The sequence below is a fragment of the Lithobates pipiens genome, unplaced genomic scaffold (assembly GCF_037356315.1).
Source record: "Lithobates pipiens isolate NorthernLeopardFrog02 unplaced genomic scaffold, aLitPip1_a1.2 Scaffold_13, whole genome shotgun sequence".
In the NCBI taxonomy this organism is placed as follows: Eukaryota; Metazoa; Chordata; class Amphibia; order Anura; family Ranidae; genus Lithobates; species Lithobates pipiens.
In genome coordinates this window covers 118,970,330-118,989,136 of record NW_027507718.1, presented here as the reverse complement: position 1 = coordinate 118,989,136, position 18,807 = coordinate 118,970,330, and the positions used below count along the sequence as shown (strand labels likewise).

Here is an 18,807-nt window from a genome sequence, read left to right as displayed (position 1 = left end):
ATTTTTTTTGGAACAGATTGATGTACCATCAAAGGCTTACTTACATTCGGTATTGTCCTGTACTGTTAGTCTTGGCAAGGAAGCAGTTGACAGTAATGAGTGAGCTTTGCAGACATGATAGAGAAACAAAAGCTGCAAAGGCTGTATCTGTGCGAGGCTTCCAGGAGGACATATAGTGAATATATAATACATTATATGGCCAGAGTTAGACCCTGGCTACAACCCCTATGCCTTCACATAGAGAAATGATATGTGCAGTAAAAAATGTAATGTCTGGATTAATACTACATGTGACTTTTTGTCAACCTTCAATGTTATTTTTATCAGTGGTGGGTAATGTATTTATAGTACTATTATGCTGGCCTAAAATACAGTAGTTTAATTTCACACTGAAAGAGAGAACATTTCTGCGACTGTATCACTACATCACTAACGCAGTACTAATGTCATATGTAAGAATATTTTTGGACAGAAAAATTTGTATTGACTGATATCATGGCTTTTTAAAGCAACTCTGTCACTATTGGTAAAACAAAGAAATTACTGTGTGAGGTATACTGTGTGCGGGTAAGTAGAACTGATTGCAGCCCCCACATTCCTGGCGTTATGCCCAATGCCCAAATTCCAGCACTTCCTTGTAGTGTCAGGCTTATCAACATCCTCCTGTCCCCTGCACACATTCTTTTTACTCATCACTATGATGGGCTGCCTCGCTAGCTAGTAGAAATTTACAGGAGGTAGGAACATGCAGGCTAGTTTTGAAGCTACCACTACCCTCCAAAGCTTTGCCTGTCAGAACGGGCATTATTGTAAGTGTCTGTGGGTGTGAGGTGCTGACACTTCCATTCTTAAAGTCTCATATTGAGGAATATAAGTTCAATGAACAGAACAAGCTAACCACCCTCATAAAGCTCAGCAACCCTGTGCGAGGCCCAGAGTAAAATCCAAAGGGTGAAGAAGGTATTTAGAAGGCCATTTTATTAATCATCCAAAGAGCCCAAAGCAGATTTTAATTAGTTCACATTGGGTGCAGCAAAAATCAAATGCGTTTCGGGGGTTTCAACAGTTCCCTTTTATCAGGGGCTTAACCCTTTTGCACCCAATTTGAGGTTTTCATATATGTGCAGTGACAAAAGGGTGGGCTTTAATACCCACATGCGTGTTGTGTGGCCGGGCAGCCAGTCGTTTATGTGCTGAGAGCATGCACTATGCAGTCTCAGTACAAAGACTGAGCTGTCAAAGACAGTTTCACTAAATTTATAAGTTCTGATGAAAGGTTCTGTTGAAACCCCTGAAATGTATTGGCTTTTGCTTTGCCTTAAAGTGTAAGTCCAGGCAAAAACTAATTCTACGGGCTTTTTCACACATGTCTGTCCGTTTTTTTACAGACTCCGCTTGCAGGGATTGATCTGCTGATCCCGCCGAGCCGGTGGATAACAGGTCCGTCTCTGCACACTCGTTCTCCTCTATGGGGGATTGGATGAAAATGGATCCGCGTGTCTGTTTTCATCCGATCCAATTTGCCAGATGGATGGAAAATAGGGTTCCATCTGTCTGTATTTAGCGGATAGGATTGGAGCGCAGCAGGCATGTCACTGCTGACGTCTGTCGCTCCATGGAGCGTCCGTTCAGGTCCGCCTGAAAAACTGACAGGTGAACCTAAACGCTCCGCATGTGTGAATGAGCCCTAAACTTTGACAAAGAGCATGCGCACAAAACATGTTAGTCACGGAAACCTAGAGCTTGCGGTCCACCACCTCAAATGAGCTTCTTCTCCCCTTCACATCCGGAAGCAGCCCTGATGTCACCCAGCGTGCCCGGCTCCTGTGGTTTTGTTCAGCTGCCCTGACTCCATCCTTCTGCAGCAGACATCGCATTCCACTGCCTGCAGCTTGGCACGGTTGTTCCCCGCAAACAGCCCCAGCACCCTACATTAGCCAGCAGAGTGTCCTCCCGCCATTGCGGTTTTCGTCCTGGGCACCAACGGAACCTGATCTCCAGCTTGATGGCAGTGAGCTGTCTATCATTCTTTTGCCAACGTGTAGTTATCGCTTTCCATGTGGTTCAGGTCGTCCATTCTCCACATCCTACCAGCAAGCCACCCAGATGATGTTAACTCCCTACTAGGGATGCGCGAACGGTTCGGCCCGAGCATAAGTTCGGGCCGAACTTCGCTTGTACAGATGTTCTAGTGAACACTGAACAATTTGCGGCGTCCAGGGCAAATTTCGAAAGCCGTCGGAACACCGTTAAAGTCTATGGGACATTAACACAAAAAATCAAACTGTTCATTTTAAAGGCTTATATGCAAGTTTTTGTTATAAAAAGTGTTTGGGGACCGGTCCTGCCCCAGGGGATATGTACCAATTAATTTTTTTTTTAAATGCTTGTTTTCTCAGGAGCAGTGATTTTAATAATGCTTAAAGTGAAACAATAAAAGTGAAATATTACTTTAAATGTCGTACCTGGGGGTGTCTATAGTATGCCTGTAAAGTGGCACATTTTTCCCATGTTTAGAACAGTCCCTGCACAAAATGAAATTTTTAAAGGAAAAAAAGTAATTTATAAGTAATAGCGGCTATAGTGAATTGTCGGGTCTCGGCAATACAGATAAAAGTCATTGAAAAAAACAGCATGGGATCCCCCCAGTCCATTGCCAGGCCCTTTGGATCTGGTATGAATATTAAGGGGAACTCCGACAGCTGAGGCTCTTATGCACATTGCTGGATCGAGAGCAGGCTCAGGTGATATTTAGGGTGGTCTGCACCCAGAAGAATTTTTACTTTCATGCATTTAATGCATGAAGGTAAAAAAAAAACTTCAGCCTTTACAACCACTTTATTTTGAACTAAATAAAATCTTTTTTAGGACTGTATTATTATTGGTGTGGTGCTGTCATTGATGGCTATAAGGAGTAAGTACCAGTATCTCTATTTACCTGAACTTTAAACCTGACAACAATTTATTTATTTTAATACCTCCTTTCCCTCCTTGTGCCTAAATGGTATGTTCAATGTGCTATACATAAAATGGGCAAATGCTCATATTATAAAATGTTTTACAATGAGTTAAAGCAGTTTAACAGATCGTCAACACTTTGCAAGTACTGGTATTAAGCTGCACAAGCTGTACAGTGGATTTCCCTGCTGTGCGCACCCATCTCAGTTAGGACGACTTGCTATGCAATAGTGAGGTCTGTTAGTCATTGTGCTGTCTCTAACTACAGCTTACACTGTCAGCTATTAGCAGAAAATTCTCATCCTCACAGGGGGTACATTCGCTAAGTGAGATGAGGATTCAGTAATGAGTTGCAGAATCATTACTAAATCAGATACACACAAAATGGCCTCTCCCGGTTTCAGTCTACACAGTCTTTCATTGAATCTGCAAGAATGCAAAATTAAATGTTTATGCTATGGGTAAATCACATTATCTACTCTCTCTTTCCTTGTACATACAAAAATATAATACTCACATTTTTGAGAGCTTTAGTGTACTTGTAGGAAGTATCTCAATCCATAGAAATCTCACATGGCCTCCATTATGTTCTGTGCTTCATAACCATATTTCGTTTAGGGCCATGTTAGTCAAGTGACCCTGCCACTGGTGGTAGGCTGCAAGGAGTCTGACAGTGGCAGGATTAAGACCGCTGACCTTTCTCTATGGACTCATTCGCTTGCTAAACCTGTAAGATGCTGCTCTCTTGTTATAAGCGTGAGAATCTGCAGTGGAGTGAGCAATTTCATTTGGGTACGTGGTTCTCTTACTTGGGTTACCTCTAATTGTCCATTGTCCTTAAAATGTAAGGATAAGAACCTCTCCCAGGCTTTATTTCCCCTCATTTCATCTACTGGCGGGGGACAATGTGGTCATTCAGACAAAAAGTGTGGGAAATCTTCAACAAGGATATAGACAGTATATTGACAGCAATAACAATCCTTCCCCCACTGTACAAAAAAAGGGTGCTTTCACTGCTGTATATGACTATCCTGGAGCTTTCGCTCCATTTTCTGTCCTGATGATACCTTGTAATTGGGAAAACCTTCCAAACAGTGTGGCAGAGTGCAATTAACACTATTAGGAGTTCTAACCCTTTCCCATACCTCCCAGCTTTTTGAAATGGGAAAGAGGGACAACCATGAGCACAAAGTTGTGATCGAAGGACCCACTCTATAGCACGTATGTACATGGCTCCACCCTACTAAGCTAATGCACATGCACGGCCGAAGGTTGGCCATCTTGGTTACTGGAGAAAGAACCTGTATTCGTCTTCTTATATGCTGTTTTGCAAGTTTTAATCATGTAAGTCCAATACTTTAAATTACGTTTTTTTTATGCTATCACACCAGACCCCAACCTGCAAAAACTCATGTCAGGAAGGTTTTGTAGCCCAGCTCTAAAACTTTGTCTGTCAGATATTCCGACGGAAACAGTCTGATGGAGCCCACACACAGTCGGATTATCCGACAACATGGTCCGATCGGACATTTTCCGTCGGAATGTCTTACGGTGTGTACAAGGGCTTACAGAGCGAGTTTTGACCACTCTAAATAAGGGGGTCACTGGCATTCTGGTAAGTCTCTCGTATGGATCTTTCCTTGGGTGTCACCCTGGCTATTCCTTTATTTCCAAGCACACAATAAGTCATTATTTGGGACTTTTTCTTTTTATACTCACCTTGGAGGTGCAGTAAATAAAACATGTCACGGTGTATTTTTGGACATTTTTTATATTGGTGCTTTATTGTTGAAAACGTTGCACAGATGATCCTCACTTTTTTATGAATTTTGCCTAATACACGCACTGCACTTTTGTTTTATGATCTATATAGCGTACATAACTTTTTTAAACTTTTTTAAGTGATCACAACATACCCTCTGTTCTCAGCCACATAACAAACTTAGAGAGTTAGGGGAGGAGAAACAGTAGTACCATGGTCTTACAAATCATTTCTGTGGGGGGGGGGGGGGGGGGGGGTGTTGTGTCAGCACAAACCTAATCATTGGAGTTCCCAACACAGCCAGAAAACTGACCATGCTGTGCTCTCATGCCTAGTGTGGTCATATTTTAAAAGGAGAGCAGGGGGGACACCAGGTATTTCACACAAAAGAAGTAATATAAACAGGATACATTTTCATACATGTCCATGGTACAAAGGACAAATATCAGGAATATGTAATGTTAGGGTTACATATTCTTTAAAGTGATGCTAAATCTAAAATTTATTTTGTCTTAAAATAAAAAGGGAGTTATACTTAAAGTATCTCACAAAAGTGAGTACACCCCTCACATTTTTGTAAATATTTGATTATATCTTTTTAAGTAACAACACTGAAGAAATGACACTTTGCTACAATGTAAAGTAGTGAGTGTACAGCTTGTATAACAGTGTACATTTGCTGTCCCCTCAAAATAACTCAACACACAGCCATTCATTTCAAAACCGCTGGCAACAAAAGTGAGTAAACCTCTAAGTGAAAATTTCCAAATTGGGCCCAATGAGCCATTTTCCCTGCCTGTTGTCATGTGACTCGTTAGTGTTACAAGGTCTCAGGTGTGAATAGAGTGCAGGTGTGTTATATTTGGTGCTATCGCTCTCACTCTCTCATACTGATCACTGGAAGTTCAACATGGCACCTCATGGCAACAAACTCTCTGAGGATCTGAAAAAAAATTGTTGCTCTACATAAATATGGCCTAGGCTATAGGAAAATTGCCAAGACGCTGAAACTAAGCTGCAGCACAGTGGCCAAGACCATACAGCGGTTTAAAAGGACAGGTTCCAATCACCATGGTCGATCAAAAGAAGTTCAGTGCACGTGCTCAGCATCATATCCAGAGGTTGTCTTTGGAAAATAGATTTATGAGTGCTGCCAGGATTGCTGCAGAGGTTGAAGGGGAGGGGGGTTAAGCCTGTCAGTGCTCAGGCCATATGCCGCATATTGCATCAAATTGGTCTGCATGGGTGTCATCCCAGAAGAAAGCCTTTTCTAAAGATGATGCACAAAAAATCCCAAAAGCACTCTGCTGAAGACAAGCAGACTAAGGACATGGATTACTGGAATCATGTCCTGTGGTCTGATGAGACCAAGATGAACTTATTTGGTTCTGATGTTGTCAAGCGTGTGTGGCGGCAACCAGATGAGGAGTACAAAGACAAGTGTGTCCTGTCTACAGTCAAGCATGGTGGCATGAGAGTCATGGTCTAGGGCTGCTTGAGTGCTGTTGGCACTGGGGAGCTACAGTTCATTGAGGGAACTATGAATGCCAACATGTACTGTGACATACTGAAGCAGAGCATGACCCCTCCCTTCAGAGACTGGGCCACAGGGAAGTATTCCAACATGATAATGACCCCAAACACATCTCCAAGGCAACCACTGCCTTGCTAAAGAAGCTGAGGGTAAAGCTGATGGACTGGCCAAGCATGTTTCCAGACCTAAACCCTATTGAGCATCTGTGGGGCATCCTCAAATAGAAGGTGTAGGAGCGCAAGGTCTCTAACATCCACCAGCTCCGTGATGTCCTCATGGAGGAGTGGAAGAGGACTTAGTTTGCAACCTGTGATGGTTGGGAGTGTTTTACTGTAATGCAGGGAATGCTTTAAGGTAGAAGAAACAACTATTTTGTCTTTAGAACCACTTTAGGTAATACATTTATTATAGGGGCCTACACATCTGTCCAAAACAAGGGACAACTGAGAAGCAGAGGGGCAAAGGGATTATGTTTCAAATGAAGGGCATTTGGGAGGTATGCTTTCCTACCCTACCTAAAAGCAATTAAAAAAAATCACGTTTTAGCTAAAAATGTATTGTATAATGTGATTTTAATACACCCACTTTATTCCTTTTCTAATCCCCTCAGTTATTCTGACTTAACTGTACACACCTATCACCTTCAGCTCCATCTATTATGTGTGTCTCTGACATCTTCCCTCTTTAATTGTCTATATTCTACTGTGTCTTACACAGCATCTCAGGAGCTTGTCTCCATCTATCCTTTCTGCCTTCCCTCCTGACACATCCTTTTCTTTTGTTGTCATTCCTCAGCTTCAGCTCTAACTTTTGCCATTCCATATTCCCCCCACTTAGCTAGCGCTGTTCTGCCTGCCAATATTTCAGCAATCTGCTCCTAAGCTTTTATTTTATCCGTGTGAAAGTTTTTTTTCTCCCCCGTGGAGTGGAATTCTTCCTTCTGCTATGATTTCTTGCATTATTCTCTCACATCCCATGTCAGCTCCGTTCAGTGTGCTTCTCTTGGCTTCCTTGTATATGCACAGTGTCCATTAAAGCTTCTGGTTAGCATGACCTCTTCTCTGCCTCCAGTCCTTCAATCCCTTTTATCTCCGGCCCTCTCTACTACATGTACTGATCAATGACTCATTCTCCATTTCACGAACATGCCTACTTTTGGCTCTCTAATTTTAATTCACAGATCAACGTTTCATCCCCTCTGTCTCCCTATAACTATTGCTTTTAATCCAACTGAATTTTAGTTTTCTGCTAGCAACGCTACCCATTCCACCCCAGCCATCGTGCCTTTCACCCTTTTTACCTCACCTGCATTATATCCAAAGCAAACGGCAAAGTGTAGCAAACCGGGGTCTTGCCTTGCCCCCGATAGTCAGGCCACATGCCCTAAGTATATTGTTAAAAATATATCTAAATCCCAGCTTCTTTTTTTATTTTAAAGTAGGGAAGAGTTGAAACTCCTGTTTATAATTTGGGGGGATTTTTCTCCACTTCCTGTCCTAAAAAGCAGGAAGTTGGATTTTTTTTTCGTTACAATGTATGCTCTTAAAGAAGAATACCAGGTAGGAATATTTATACATAGCTAGACCAATATGACTATGCATATAGCATACCTGTGGAGTTTTTTCTAGCTGCTAGAGCAGGGGTCTCTAAACTTTTTTTTAAAAAGTGCAAATTTATTGTCTTTCAGACTATATTGGGGCTGGACTGTGGTCAGTGGGAGTAGAAAATGCGAAAGTGAAAAAAATAAAATAACATAGTGCCTGTGGTCAATAGGAGGATGAATAGTGTCCCATCATTGGTATTAGTGATGCCTGATGAAATGCTCTTTGACAAGGAAGGGGATGCTCAAGGGCCTGAGAGCGCAGCCCATAAGAGACTTCCCTTCCTAGCCTGCAGATGTGAGAGGAGAGAAAAGATACAGTTGAGTTGTATGCCTGTCTCATGCACACACCCCTTCTAGGTACTGGCTTTCTTGCAGCATCCTTTATATCTGGCACCGGAACAGAGCTGGATGCCTGACCTGCCTTCTACCTTGCTTCTCTGTTCCACCTCCCTGTACCTCTTCTCATTGCTAACCCCCACCCCCCTCCAGCCCTTCAGCCTGGCTCACAGCAGTCATTTATTGCCAATAAATTTCAAAAGACTTTATAATATGGATCCATACATAATCATCTGTATCAGCAGAGGAGAAGTAGTGTCCCATCATTGGTGTCAGTGGAAAAGATAGTGCCTCCCGTTGTTGCCAGTGGGAAGAATAGTGCCCCATTATTGGTGTCAGTGAAAGGAATAATGCCCTATCTTTATTGTCAGTGGGAAGGATAGTACTCCATTGTTAGTGTCAGTGAAAAAGATAGTGCCCCTTCGTTGGTGCCAGTGGGAAAAAGAGGGCCCCGTCTTTGGTGTTAGTGGAAGGAGTAGTGCTTTAAATTTGGTATCAGTGAGAGGAAATATGCCAAAGGACCCGATAAGGGCAGTCAAAGGACCACACTTGGCCCACAGGCGGCAGTTTGGAGACCACTATTCTAGAGGGATCTCACAGGTATGGTATATGCACACTACTTTGGTCCGAGCTGGTCCACATTGGTCCAACAGACACCTGTTTACATTCTCCTGTCCATAGACCTAACAAGGGTTTGGTTTGAGGCTCGAGAAAAACCTAAATGGACATGGATGTCACAAAAGTGACATTCCTTATGTTCTTTTTTGATTCAGAATGTAAATGGTACAGATGCCGCCATTGTGATTTATTATTTTTTATTTTGCACATTCACTCCCACGCTTCCAGTACAGGATTTTTCCTCTTGCAATTATGTATAAGTATGGTTGGTAGATCATTTAGTAAATAAAATAATCCAACATTTATAAAAAAAATACTGGTCTTCTCAACTGCACACTGTGCCCACTGTGCCCACTGTGCCCAAGTAGTAATGGCTCAGTATTAAAGGAGAGCAGCACTATAGGTAAAAAAACTACAGAGATTGAAGACAGCAGTAAGAACAGAGAAAGGAGTGAAATGAAATGAGATGAAATGCCCAGGGTAGAAACTACTATGGGGAACATTTGGGGAGCAGCAGTGCATGGCAACCAATCAGCTTCCATTCCATTTTCAAAGCATAAAGGAGAAGTCCAGCCTGAGCTTGTTTGGCTGGGTCACAGGAGTACAATTAGTTTTGCACACCCGTGACCTGTTTTCAGCAGGGAGCGATCTGAAGTCCCCTCCCTGCTAGCATCACCGGAATCAGTCTAGGCACCACGTCATTGCGACAATAAAGTCGGGATCTGCCAGGTTCCTGGACTGATATCCATCTCAGCCTCTCAGTGAGCTGCTGAAAGTCTGAGCCCTTGTACACACGGTCGGAGATTCCGAAAACCAAATCCGTCGGAGTAATTCCGATGGATTAATTCCGGAAGAGCTCCGGAAGTGATGTTGCATACATACGGTCGGACTAAGTTGTCGGAAAATCCGATTGTACATAATGTGATGACGTTATTTCATTACAATGGGACTACGTTCAGGCTAGTAGCCAATAGCTTTGGTCTAGGAATTTGATCTGAGCATGCGTGGCACTTTGTCCGTCGGAGTAGGCTACACATGATCGGAGTATATCCGATAGGAGCATTTTGTCTGAAAATTTTATCGGCAAGTTGGATATTCCAACGGAAACAGTCCGATGCAGACCACACACAGTCGGAATATCCGACAAAACGGTCCGATAGGAAACATTCCGTCGGAATCTCCGACCGTGTGTACAAGGGCTGAGATGGCCACTCTCTGCCCCTCCATAGCTCAGCGTTCCGGTGAGCATGGAGGAGCAGAGAGGAGAGCTACTGATTGACAGTCAGCAGCTCTCTGCTCAGGGATTTGTAAGAACCGAGCCATCGGTGGTGTTTGGTGGCTCAGATTTCAGTGCAGAGGTGGCAGGGGACAGATGCAGCCTCAAACCGATTCTGTATCCACCTAGGTAAGTATAAACGGGCAAAAAAAAACCTCCCATACTTCTCTTTTAAAGCGGAGGTCCACCCTAAAGTGGACCTTCCGCTCATCGGAACCCTCCCCCCCTCCGGTGCCACAATCGGCACCTTTCAGGGGGGAGGGGGGTGCAGTTACCTGGATAATCCAGGTAACTGCACCCACTTCCGGGATAGCTCTCTGCGGAAAGGGGCGTAACTTACGCCCCTTTCCGCAAGTGCCCGCCCCTTCCCGCAAGTGCCCCGCTGCCTGCTGGGAAACACACAGATCCCAGAGGCAGCGGGGAGCGTCCTTATTGCGCAGCGCGATTCGCGCATGCGCAGTAGGGAACCGGGAAATGAAGCCGAAAGGCTCCATTTCCTGATTCCCATACCCAAGATGGCGGCGGCAGGACCCGACAGACGACCTAGAGATCGGCTTCGGGTGCTGACATCGCCGGCGCGCTGGACAGGTAAGTGTCACTATTTTAAAAGTCAGCAGCTGCAGTATTTGTAGCTGCTGGCTTTTAAAAAAAAAAAAAAAACGCGGAGTCCCGGTGGACTCCCGCTTTAAGGCTAGATTCACATCTATGCAGTTTCCCCGTGGCCGCATTTGTGTGGGCACAGCAGACCATTTGAATGGGTTGCTGTACCTGTGGGAAACTCAGGGAATAGGTCCCTGTACCTTTTATAAAATTACAGCCGCGCGGAAACTGCATAGTGCTATTGGAAAACGTGCAGCAGTTTCCAGTGGATGGGAGTGCCGTTAAGAAATCGCAGCATCGCATTTTTGCCACGGGTGCGGGAACCCTTGTGATTTACACGCAGTCCCTCACCCGCATAGATATGAACCTAGCTTGGCTGAACATTCTGAAGATAGAAGCTGATTGGTTACTATGAACAGCTGCTCCAATTTTAGTAAATTCCCCTCAATGTATCTTTCACTAACTACAGCAAAGTAAAAGCTTGCTGCTTGCCCTCAATCAACTTGCATCTAAACTGCTGTGCCTCTAAAAGTGATCTGTGTTTGGGTCACTTTTCAAGCGGTAAAGAGGCGATGTGAAGTCTCAATGCCTGTTTTAATCTCATAATCGTGGTTGTGGGGCATTTGTGGCACTTTCTCATTCACTTGAATAGGTTGCATTCGGCAGATTTATTGCTCCCCGAACATGAGAAGAGCAATGGTTTTAGCAACGGGTGCAAAGCATTGTAATTGTGACATGCAAACTCCCCCTCCATTGTCTTTGCAAGGAGGGGGTAGGGTTGCCAACCGCCAGTAAATTTACTGACAGTTAGTAAAAATCAGTCTTTTTTTTTTTTACAACTGCCAGTAAATATCAGGGGCTAATAATTTCATGCTGTGTTGACATTTTAAGTGTAAATCAAGTAAATTACTTTGTTTTAAGTATTGTCAGTGTTTCCATATCATGTTTATACTGTTCAAATATTCACTGTGTTCATTTCAATAGGAGTTCTGTAATTTCTCAGGTTGCCAGTAAAAAAAAAAAAGTGCTCCGCCAGTAAATTTTCCATTTTTTGTCAGTAAAAAATGCTGCGCAAGGTTGGCAACCCGTGGGGTGCTAAATTCGCAGTTCAACTGCTCATATTTAGTGCCCCCTTCCCGCAAGTCTAAATGAGCTTTTACACACTGACAAAGGTCTGAATTCTTTGGGCTGCCTTATTATAAATACGCACTCTACATTTTCTATTAAAACCACGTGTCATGAAATAGGCTGGGAGCAGAAAGGGTTAACGCAGTAGCACATTTTTTGGCTGCTAAATGGCCAGTGACTGTTGGTTTTAAAAAAATAAAAAATAAATAACAACTTCATTGAAGCCACGGTGATGATCCCCCAGTGGTAACAATCCCCCTGCAGTGCACCACCTGGTCTGAGCACCAGCCTTGATTAAAAAGGGTGCAGATCCATTGGCACGCATGCTCACAGCAGCTGCCTCTTTTCTCCCCCTAAGCACTATGGAGTGAGCACAAGCTCTTCCTCTCATAGCCTATCGATCCCTGATGGGATGCTCTTTGACAAGGAAGGGGATGCCCAAGGGTCCTGAGCGCACAGCCCATAAGCTTAGCCAGACCCCCCTTCCCAGCCTGCAGATGTGAGAGGAGAGTAAAGATGCAGTGGAGCTGTATGACTGTTTCATGCACACTCCCCTTCTAGGAACTGGCTTTCCTGCAGCATCCTTCATATCTGGTACCCAAACAGAGCTGGATGCCTGACCTGCCTCCTACCTTGCTTCCCTGTTCCACCTCCCTGTACCTCTTCCCATTGCTTAGCCCCCTCCCGTGCCCTTCTGCCTGGCTCACAGCAGCTGCATATCGGAAGGGATTGTCAATGAATTCCTGAAGACTTTCTAATATGGATCCACAGCGTCCATGCAGGTAATTATTAAGCCTTATTATATATCCCTTTCTGTGATCTGAGCTTTCATTAAACTGACACTCACATGGAACAAATAACACCCTTATTTATTTAGGATTACAGAGGGCTAAGTGCGTTCAATTGTCCTTCCAAATTCCCCTTGGTGTCTATTGATGCGCTGTTGTAGCCCGATAGGCTTTAATAGAATTCCTGGTGTGCTCTATCGTTTAACAAACGCCTCACACTTTAGATAATCCCTTCTTACTTTTGGGAGGTTTTAATTACATTTTGATTATTATTATTGATACTCATTTTCTTTTCCTCTTTGTATCTAGTGTAGCAGAAGGTCATTAATTAAAAGTTAATGATATGAGCTTGTTCCTAAAGGCAATAAAATAATTGATAACTAAAATACAAAGATTGATCCTTATATCTGTAGTTTGTACAAAATTGATCTCTACCATTGTTATTATCTAGAGTAGTAATTATTGCAAATGAACAGTTCAGTTATCTTTCTAATTATAATATATACAGTATGTGTTTTGTTAAACTTACCATGAATCATACTTGCCGCACAATAGCACCGGTGATAGTCTAAAGGGATCAAGTAATGTAGTCTAATCTGCAGTTTAATTTGTTATTTCACGTGTGCTCATTTCATATTTGCAGTCAATGGAGATCATTTTCTGGGTTTGTGAAGCAGCTTCATATGTCTGCCTTTATGTTTTCCTTTTCAAAGTAAATCAATGTGGGTTTTTTTTGTCATTTGTTGGAAACAAAGATATTAATTCACAAAGAGCGTACGCTTTTTTTTTTTTCATATTTTTTTTTTTTTTACTGATCCATCTGCAACATGTTGCTGGAATATAGATTCCATGTTTGTTGTAGGCGAGACTGCCCTGGGAAATGTCTGTAGAATACAGAATGACTTCAAAGTCATCAAGACAAAATGTACATAGATACATGTCATTTTTATGTACCTAGGGGGCTGGAAGGAAACCCATTGTGACAACAGAAAACCAATATAATTGGCATTTGTCACTCTATCTTTTCTTCATGTGGAGCAGGTGGGCCATTAGATTCCAGTTGGCAGTCCTGCTGAAATTATTAGGGGGTGAGAAGAATAGAACGTGCACCATTGACTTGTGCCGCGTAATCCAGGGACACAGGAATTAGTCAGTGCTGCTGTTCTCCATCCAGCTACAAGAAAACAGCAGCTACGAATAGACAAACCATAGAAGACAGTTATGTACCTATACACCACGTGTACACATTTGTGTGTGTATACATGTATATGTATATATATATATATATATATATATATATATATATATATATATATATATATAATATGCATGTATATGTAATTTGCATACGTGTGTGTGTTATTCCATAATAAGATATATAGATGATGCCATTGGTTGATAGATAAAGGGCCAATTGACTTATCCACATCTTCTTGTACTGTGTTTTTTTTTTATTTTTTATTATTCAATAGCCCAATGAAAATAATAGATGTGCATCCACCTGGCATTGCATCAGTGTACATATATACGTATGCAAAAGCATAAGAATTCCTAGGTATTATAAAGTTGTTATGTATACGAAGTTAGTTACTGTAAAATTCCCCTGGCAAATTCTCAATATGGACAAATTTGTTTCTTGGTTGCATTTCCCATTTATCTTAAATACGTGATGAACAACACTGTGGGGATTAAGTGAGCCGAACACAGCACATTACTGTATAATAGGCATCCCATAAATCCTGAGAGAGAGGTCACTCAAGAGGGGATAGTGTTATGAATTATGCATGCTCTAGGCTATTGCTGGTCCTGAACCTGAACAGCGGCACACTCTAGGTTTTATTTAATAACCTATTACAAACAGCACATAGCCCACTACAACCAGTCAGATATCCAGTAGTGGTGGAGCGTAATCAGAGAGTTGATTTCTGTTTGGTTGCAATGGTTGATTGCGCCCACTTCACAAATTATTCTTTGTGTGAGTTAAAGAAGTTTCTTGCCTGACGTTTTTTAAATTTGGCTTTGTAGGATGTCTTTTTTAAAGGGAATGTACAGTTCTTTCAGTGCTATTCTATATGTAATCTTATGTACATATGATCTTACCAATGGGGGGATATTTACGAAAGGCAAATCCACTTTGCACTACAAGTGCAAAGTGCACTTGAAATTGCACTGAAAGTGCAGTCACTGTAGATCCGAGGAGTACATGCAAGGAAAATAAAAAACAGCATTTTAGCTTGCACATGATTGGATGATATAATAAGCAGAGCTTCCCCTCATTTCAGATCTACCCCCCAGATTTACAGCGAGTGCACTTTCAGTGCAATTTCAAGTGCACTTGTAGTGCAAAGTGGATTTTCCTTTCGCAAATAACCCCCAATGTGTGCTAATGGGGGTTATTTACGAAAGGCAAATCCACTTTGCATTGCAAGTGCACTTGGAAGTGCAGTCTCTCTAAATCTAAGGGGTAGATCTGAAATGAGTGGAAGCTCTGCTGATTTTATCATCCAATCATGTGCAAGCTAAAATGCTGTTTTTTATTTACTTTGCATGTCCCCCTCGGATCTGCAGTGACTTTACCTCCAAGTGCACTTGCAGTGCAAAGTGGATTTTCCTTTAGTAAATAACCCCCAATGTGTTATTAACATTGTTTTGTTGTATTGTTTGTAAACTGTGAAGTGGTGAAGCTTCCGTGGACTCCCATCCACCGCCAATAAATATAATCTAAATGAAAAGGGATGCGGCAAAGATATTGTGGCAATTACTTTTAATCTTTCAATTCGAATGCCATACATGACAGAACCAGTGGGAACTAGAGAAAGCTTGGGATGCCCAAAACTGTTCTGTTGTACTGGTGTACAGCATTTGAATTGAAAGATTAAAAAAAAAATTGCAACAGTATCTATGCCACATCCCTATCATTTGGATTATATATTATTTGTACTTGGATGTTGTACATGAGAATATCCACATTTGCTTGGTCCAGAAAATAGGCTCTGCTTTCCGCTTTGCAGTACTATGCAATGGTTGTACTTTGAGTCAGCTGACTCATTGAAAGCAATGTACTTATTTTGTGGCTAATAGCTCATCACAGCAGTTGTCAAGCCGAATGGCAGATTCTAATAAAAACTCTGATTCTAGAGGAAATCTGCAATTCACTGCATTTGTTACAATAAGAAAGAAAAAAAGAGAGCAGGCATGTCAAAATGTGAAAATCGTGTCATATTTAAGGATAACACCACAATAGTTAAAATATTTACCCATATTTAAAAATTCACTGTACTTTTCCCTTTTAATAGAAATCAGGCATACAGAATTATGTCCCATCTTTTTCCTAGAGTCACCTAGAGTTACATCCTATTCTCCAGTCTTCTAGGGTCTCAGGACTCTTCTGGAGTTTAGAGTAGGAAGAAAGGAATGGTTCAAGAGAAACAAAAGATACAGTTTTATCCCATTCTTCAAGCTTCTAGGATCTAATGAAGTCTTCAGAAGAGTAAATACAAATCAGTTATCTTCCTGCAATCACCTATGGTTTCACCTCATTCTCCAGTTTTCTACAGTCTCATAAAGTATCCTAGAGCCTCCTGCAGTCCAGGGCATGGAGGGCTGATTGTTGAGGTGGGCAGGGAAGTGACTTCAGTCATGGTCTCCTGACCAGCACTGAGCACAGGGATAATTTCAAATTTGTTCCTTGCAAATGAGCAAGTGACATCAATGGTTACAAGATAGCCTCAATGAACACTAGGGTCAGTGCTGGGTCATGAGCCAATGTAACAAAAGGGTGAACCGCTCCAGGTGGTGTACTGAAGAAAATACCCTCCTCAAAGTGGAAGCCAGGCGCAGGCTCAGCACGAGCAATATTGAAGAAATGGATTCTGGACAGCCACACTCCAGCCTTTATTGTAATGAATAGGCAACGTTCATGTGACAACAGAAGCATGACAAACGCTGACGCGTTTCACAACATCATTGTTGCTTAGTCAAAGCTCGGGAACCAATGTAGATACTTTCTTGAACAGCTCTGCAGGAAAAAAACATGCTATTGTTTTTTTTTTTTACTGTACTTCCAACAATCTTTTGTTAGAACACATTCTTATTTAATATAGTATGGCACTCTCTATGTTTTGGTATGTTGTCTCTAAGATGGCAATGTTTCTAACACACCAATACCTTTAACATGGCAGTCCAATGATATTCTCTATAATAGTTAACATGCTATATACCTTATGTTCACTGCTGCACAAGCAATAAATATTATGTTGTAAACAATATAGTGTATAATGTCTACTAATATACAGGTCTTTTGGAATCTTGAATCTGTGCTTTAATGTGTATGAGATCCTTAATTTACATAGTTGAGATTAGTTTGCTTTGTTTTCAACAATGCACTTAAAAGAGAGGTATGGGGTTTGAAAATCTACATACTCACCTAAGTGGATGCAGCATCGATCTGATGTCCCCGCCACCTCTAAGACCGGGGCCTGAGCAGTTAAAAACTGGTCTTCAATGAACAGTGAGCAGAGACTGTCAGTTACTGGCTCACTGCTCTGCCCTTCTAACACTCACTGGAGTGCCAGGCTATGGAGGGGACAGGAACAGCTGACTTAGCCTCTCAGCGGCACGCTAAGTTTGGATCTTTCCAGAGTCTGGACCAGCTCTGGACCCTCTGTGGGCTGAATACAGGTCAGTGCAGAACAAAGTGTACTCCTGTGGCGTAAAGGAGAAGTAGGGCTAAAAGAGCCCTGAGCCTACTTCTCCTTTAATAAATTATTTATTAGCATAAGCATGGGTGTTCTAATCACTACGTGTGGTGCAGATTCCCCCTACTTCCTGGGCTACCCCCCCACCTGTGTTACCCCCACCAGCCCCACAGTGCTGCTGGCTTCCCTTCTCTCCTCTCAGCTGCTGCAGGGGATGTTTCAAAATGGAGATTGGGGAAGGGGCTGGTAAATATGTAATTTACCGGCCCCTTCCCTTTCTAAATGAAAACAGTGAACAAACTCACTGTGTCCATTCATAATTGCAGCATAATAAACTGTGTTTACTATGCTTCAGCTTGTGAATAAACAGGAAGCCGCTCAACACAGAGCACTTCCCATTCATCAACTGTCCAGTGCAGCTGAGGCTGCAGAGAAAGGCATGTGTGTTTGAGCTTTGGGGTGCACACCCTAATGTAATAGTCTGCACACACCTATGAGCCTAAGCATTCCCTGAATTAAGGTAAAAAGTGTTTAGGTAGCAGTATTACCCCCTCAACCCCCCTTATACTTACCAGAGTCCTCACTCGATCCAGCACTGTGCTCATCTGTAGTGGTTCTGTCCTCTCTTCCCACTCTCACAGGCTTTGTTGAAAGTAGCAGAAGCCTTTGGCAGAGGACCTGAGAAGAGGAGGTTCAGGGCCAATCTGTGGAATTCCATTAAACAGAGCAGATAAGCATAACTTGTTTATTATAAAAAAAAGTATTTACAATCGCTTTAATTTGAAGAAAAAAAAAACATTAAAATAAAATACACACCTAGCGAAGTAGTACACTGCTCAAATGAGTCACCCTTATGTGTTCTATCTCCACTGCACAAACAGAAGGTGCTGGCCTTGCAGATGATCTGGTATAAAGAAATTTCTGGATGGTCGAACTCCAATAATATCACCTTTATTTAATCAAAAATATACGACACTCCATACAGCCAGCGAGGGAAGGTGATACAGCTTTCAATACAGCTAACGCCTTTCACACCATATTCGGTGCTTAATCATAGCTCATAGATATGATTTCTTCATACCTAAAATACACACCTAGTGATCCTACCAGTTCCCTACATTACCCTTTCCCTCTGAGCATGCTAGGCACAGAAGCAGATCCATTCCAGTGAGACCAGTATATACCTTTGCCTTCTGTTTGATGGCTACATGATATTATGTCTGCGCATGGCACACCTGTACTGCTGCTGACATACACTTTATTACCAAATGTTTTGGGATACCTGCCTTTACACGCACATGAACTTTAATGGCATTCTAGTCTTCGTCCGTAGGGTTCAATATTAAGTTGGCCCACCCTTTTCAGCTATAACAGCTTCAACTCTTCTGGGAAGGCTGTCCACAAGGTTTAGGAGTGTGTCTATAGGAATGTTTGACCATTCTTTGTGAGGTCAGGCACTGATGTTGGCTCGCAGTATGCGCTCTAATTCATCTCAGAGGTGTTCTAT

The 18,807-nt window shown here is 42.3% G+C and overlaps 1 protein-coding gene across 2 annotated transcripts in view; it reads left to right on the top strand.

Moving 5' to 3' along the window:
• The first annotated feature begins 12,151 nt into the window (after positions 1-12,151).
• NCAN (neurocan) overlaps positions 12,152-18,807 on the top strand; it is a 375,601-nt gene continuing 368,945 nt past the window's right edge. Inside the window, exon 1 of one of the 2 annotated variants that reach the window (XM_077475452.1) lies at positions 12,152-12,597. In XM_077475452.1, the coding sequence (XP_077331578.1) occupies positions 12,575-12,597 (23 nt within the window). In that variant the 5' untranslated portion in view covers positions 12,152-12,574. The remainder of the gene's footprint in view (positions 12,598-18,807) is intronic. The other variant, XM_077475453.1, reaches the window with a different exon arrangement.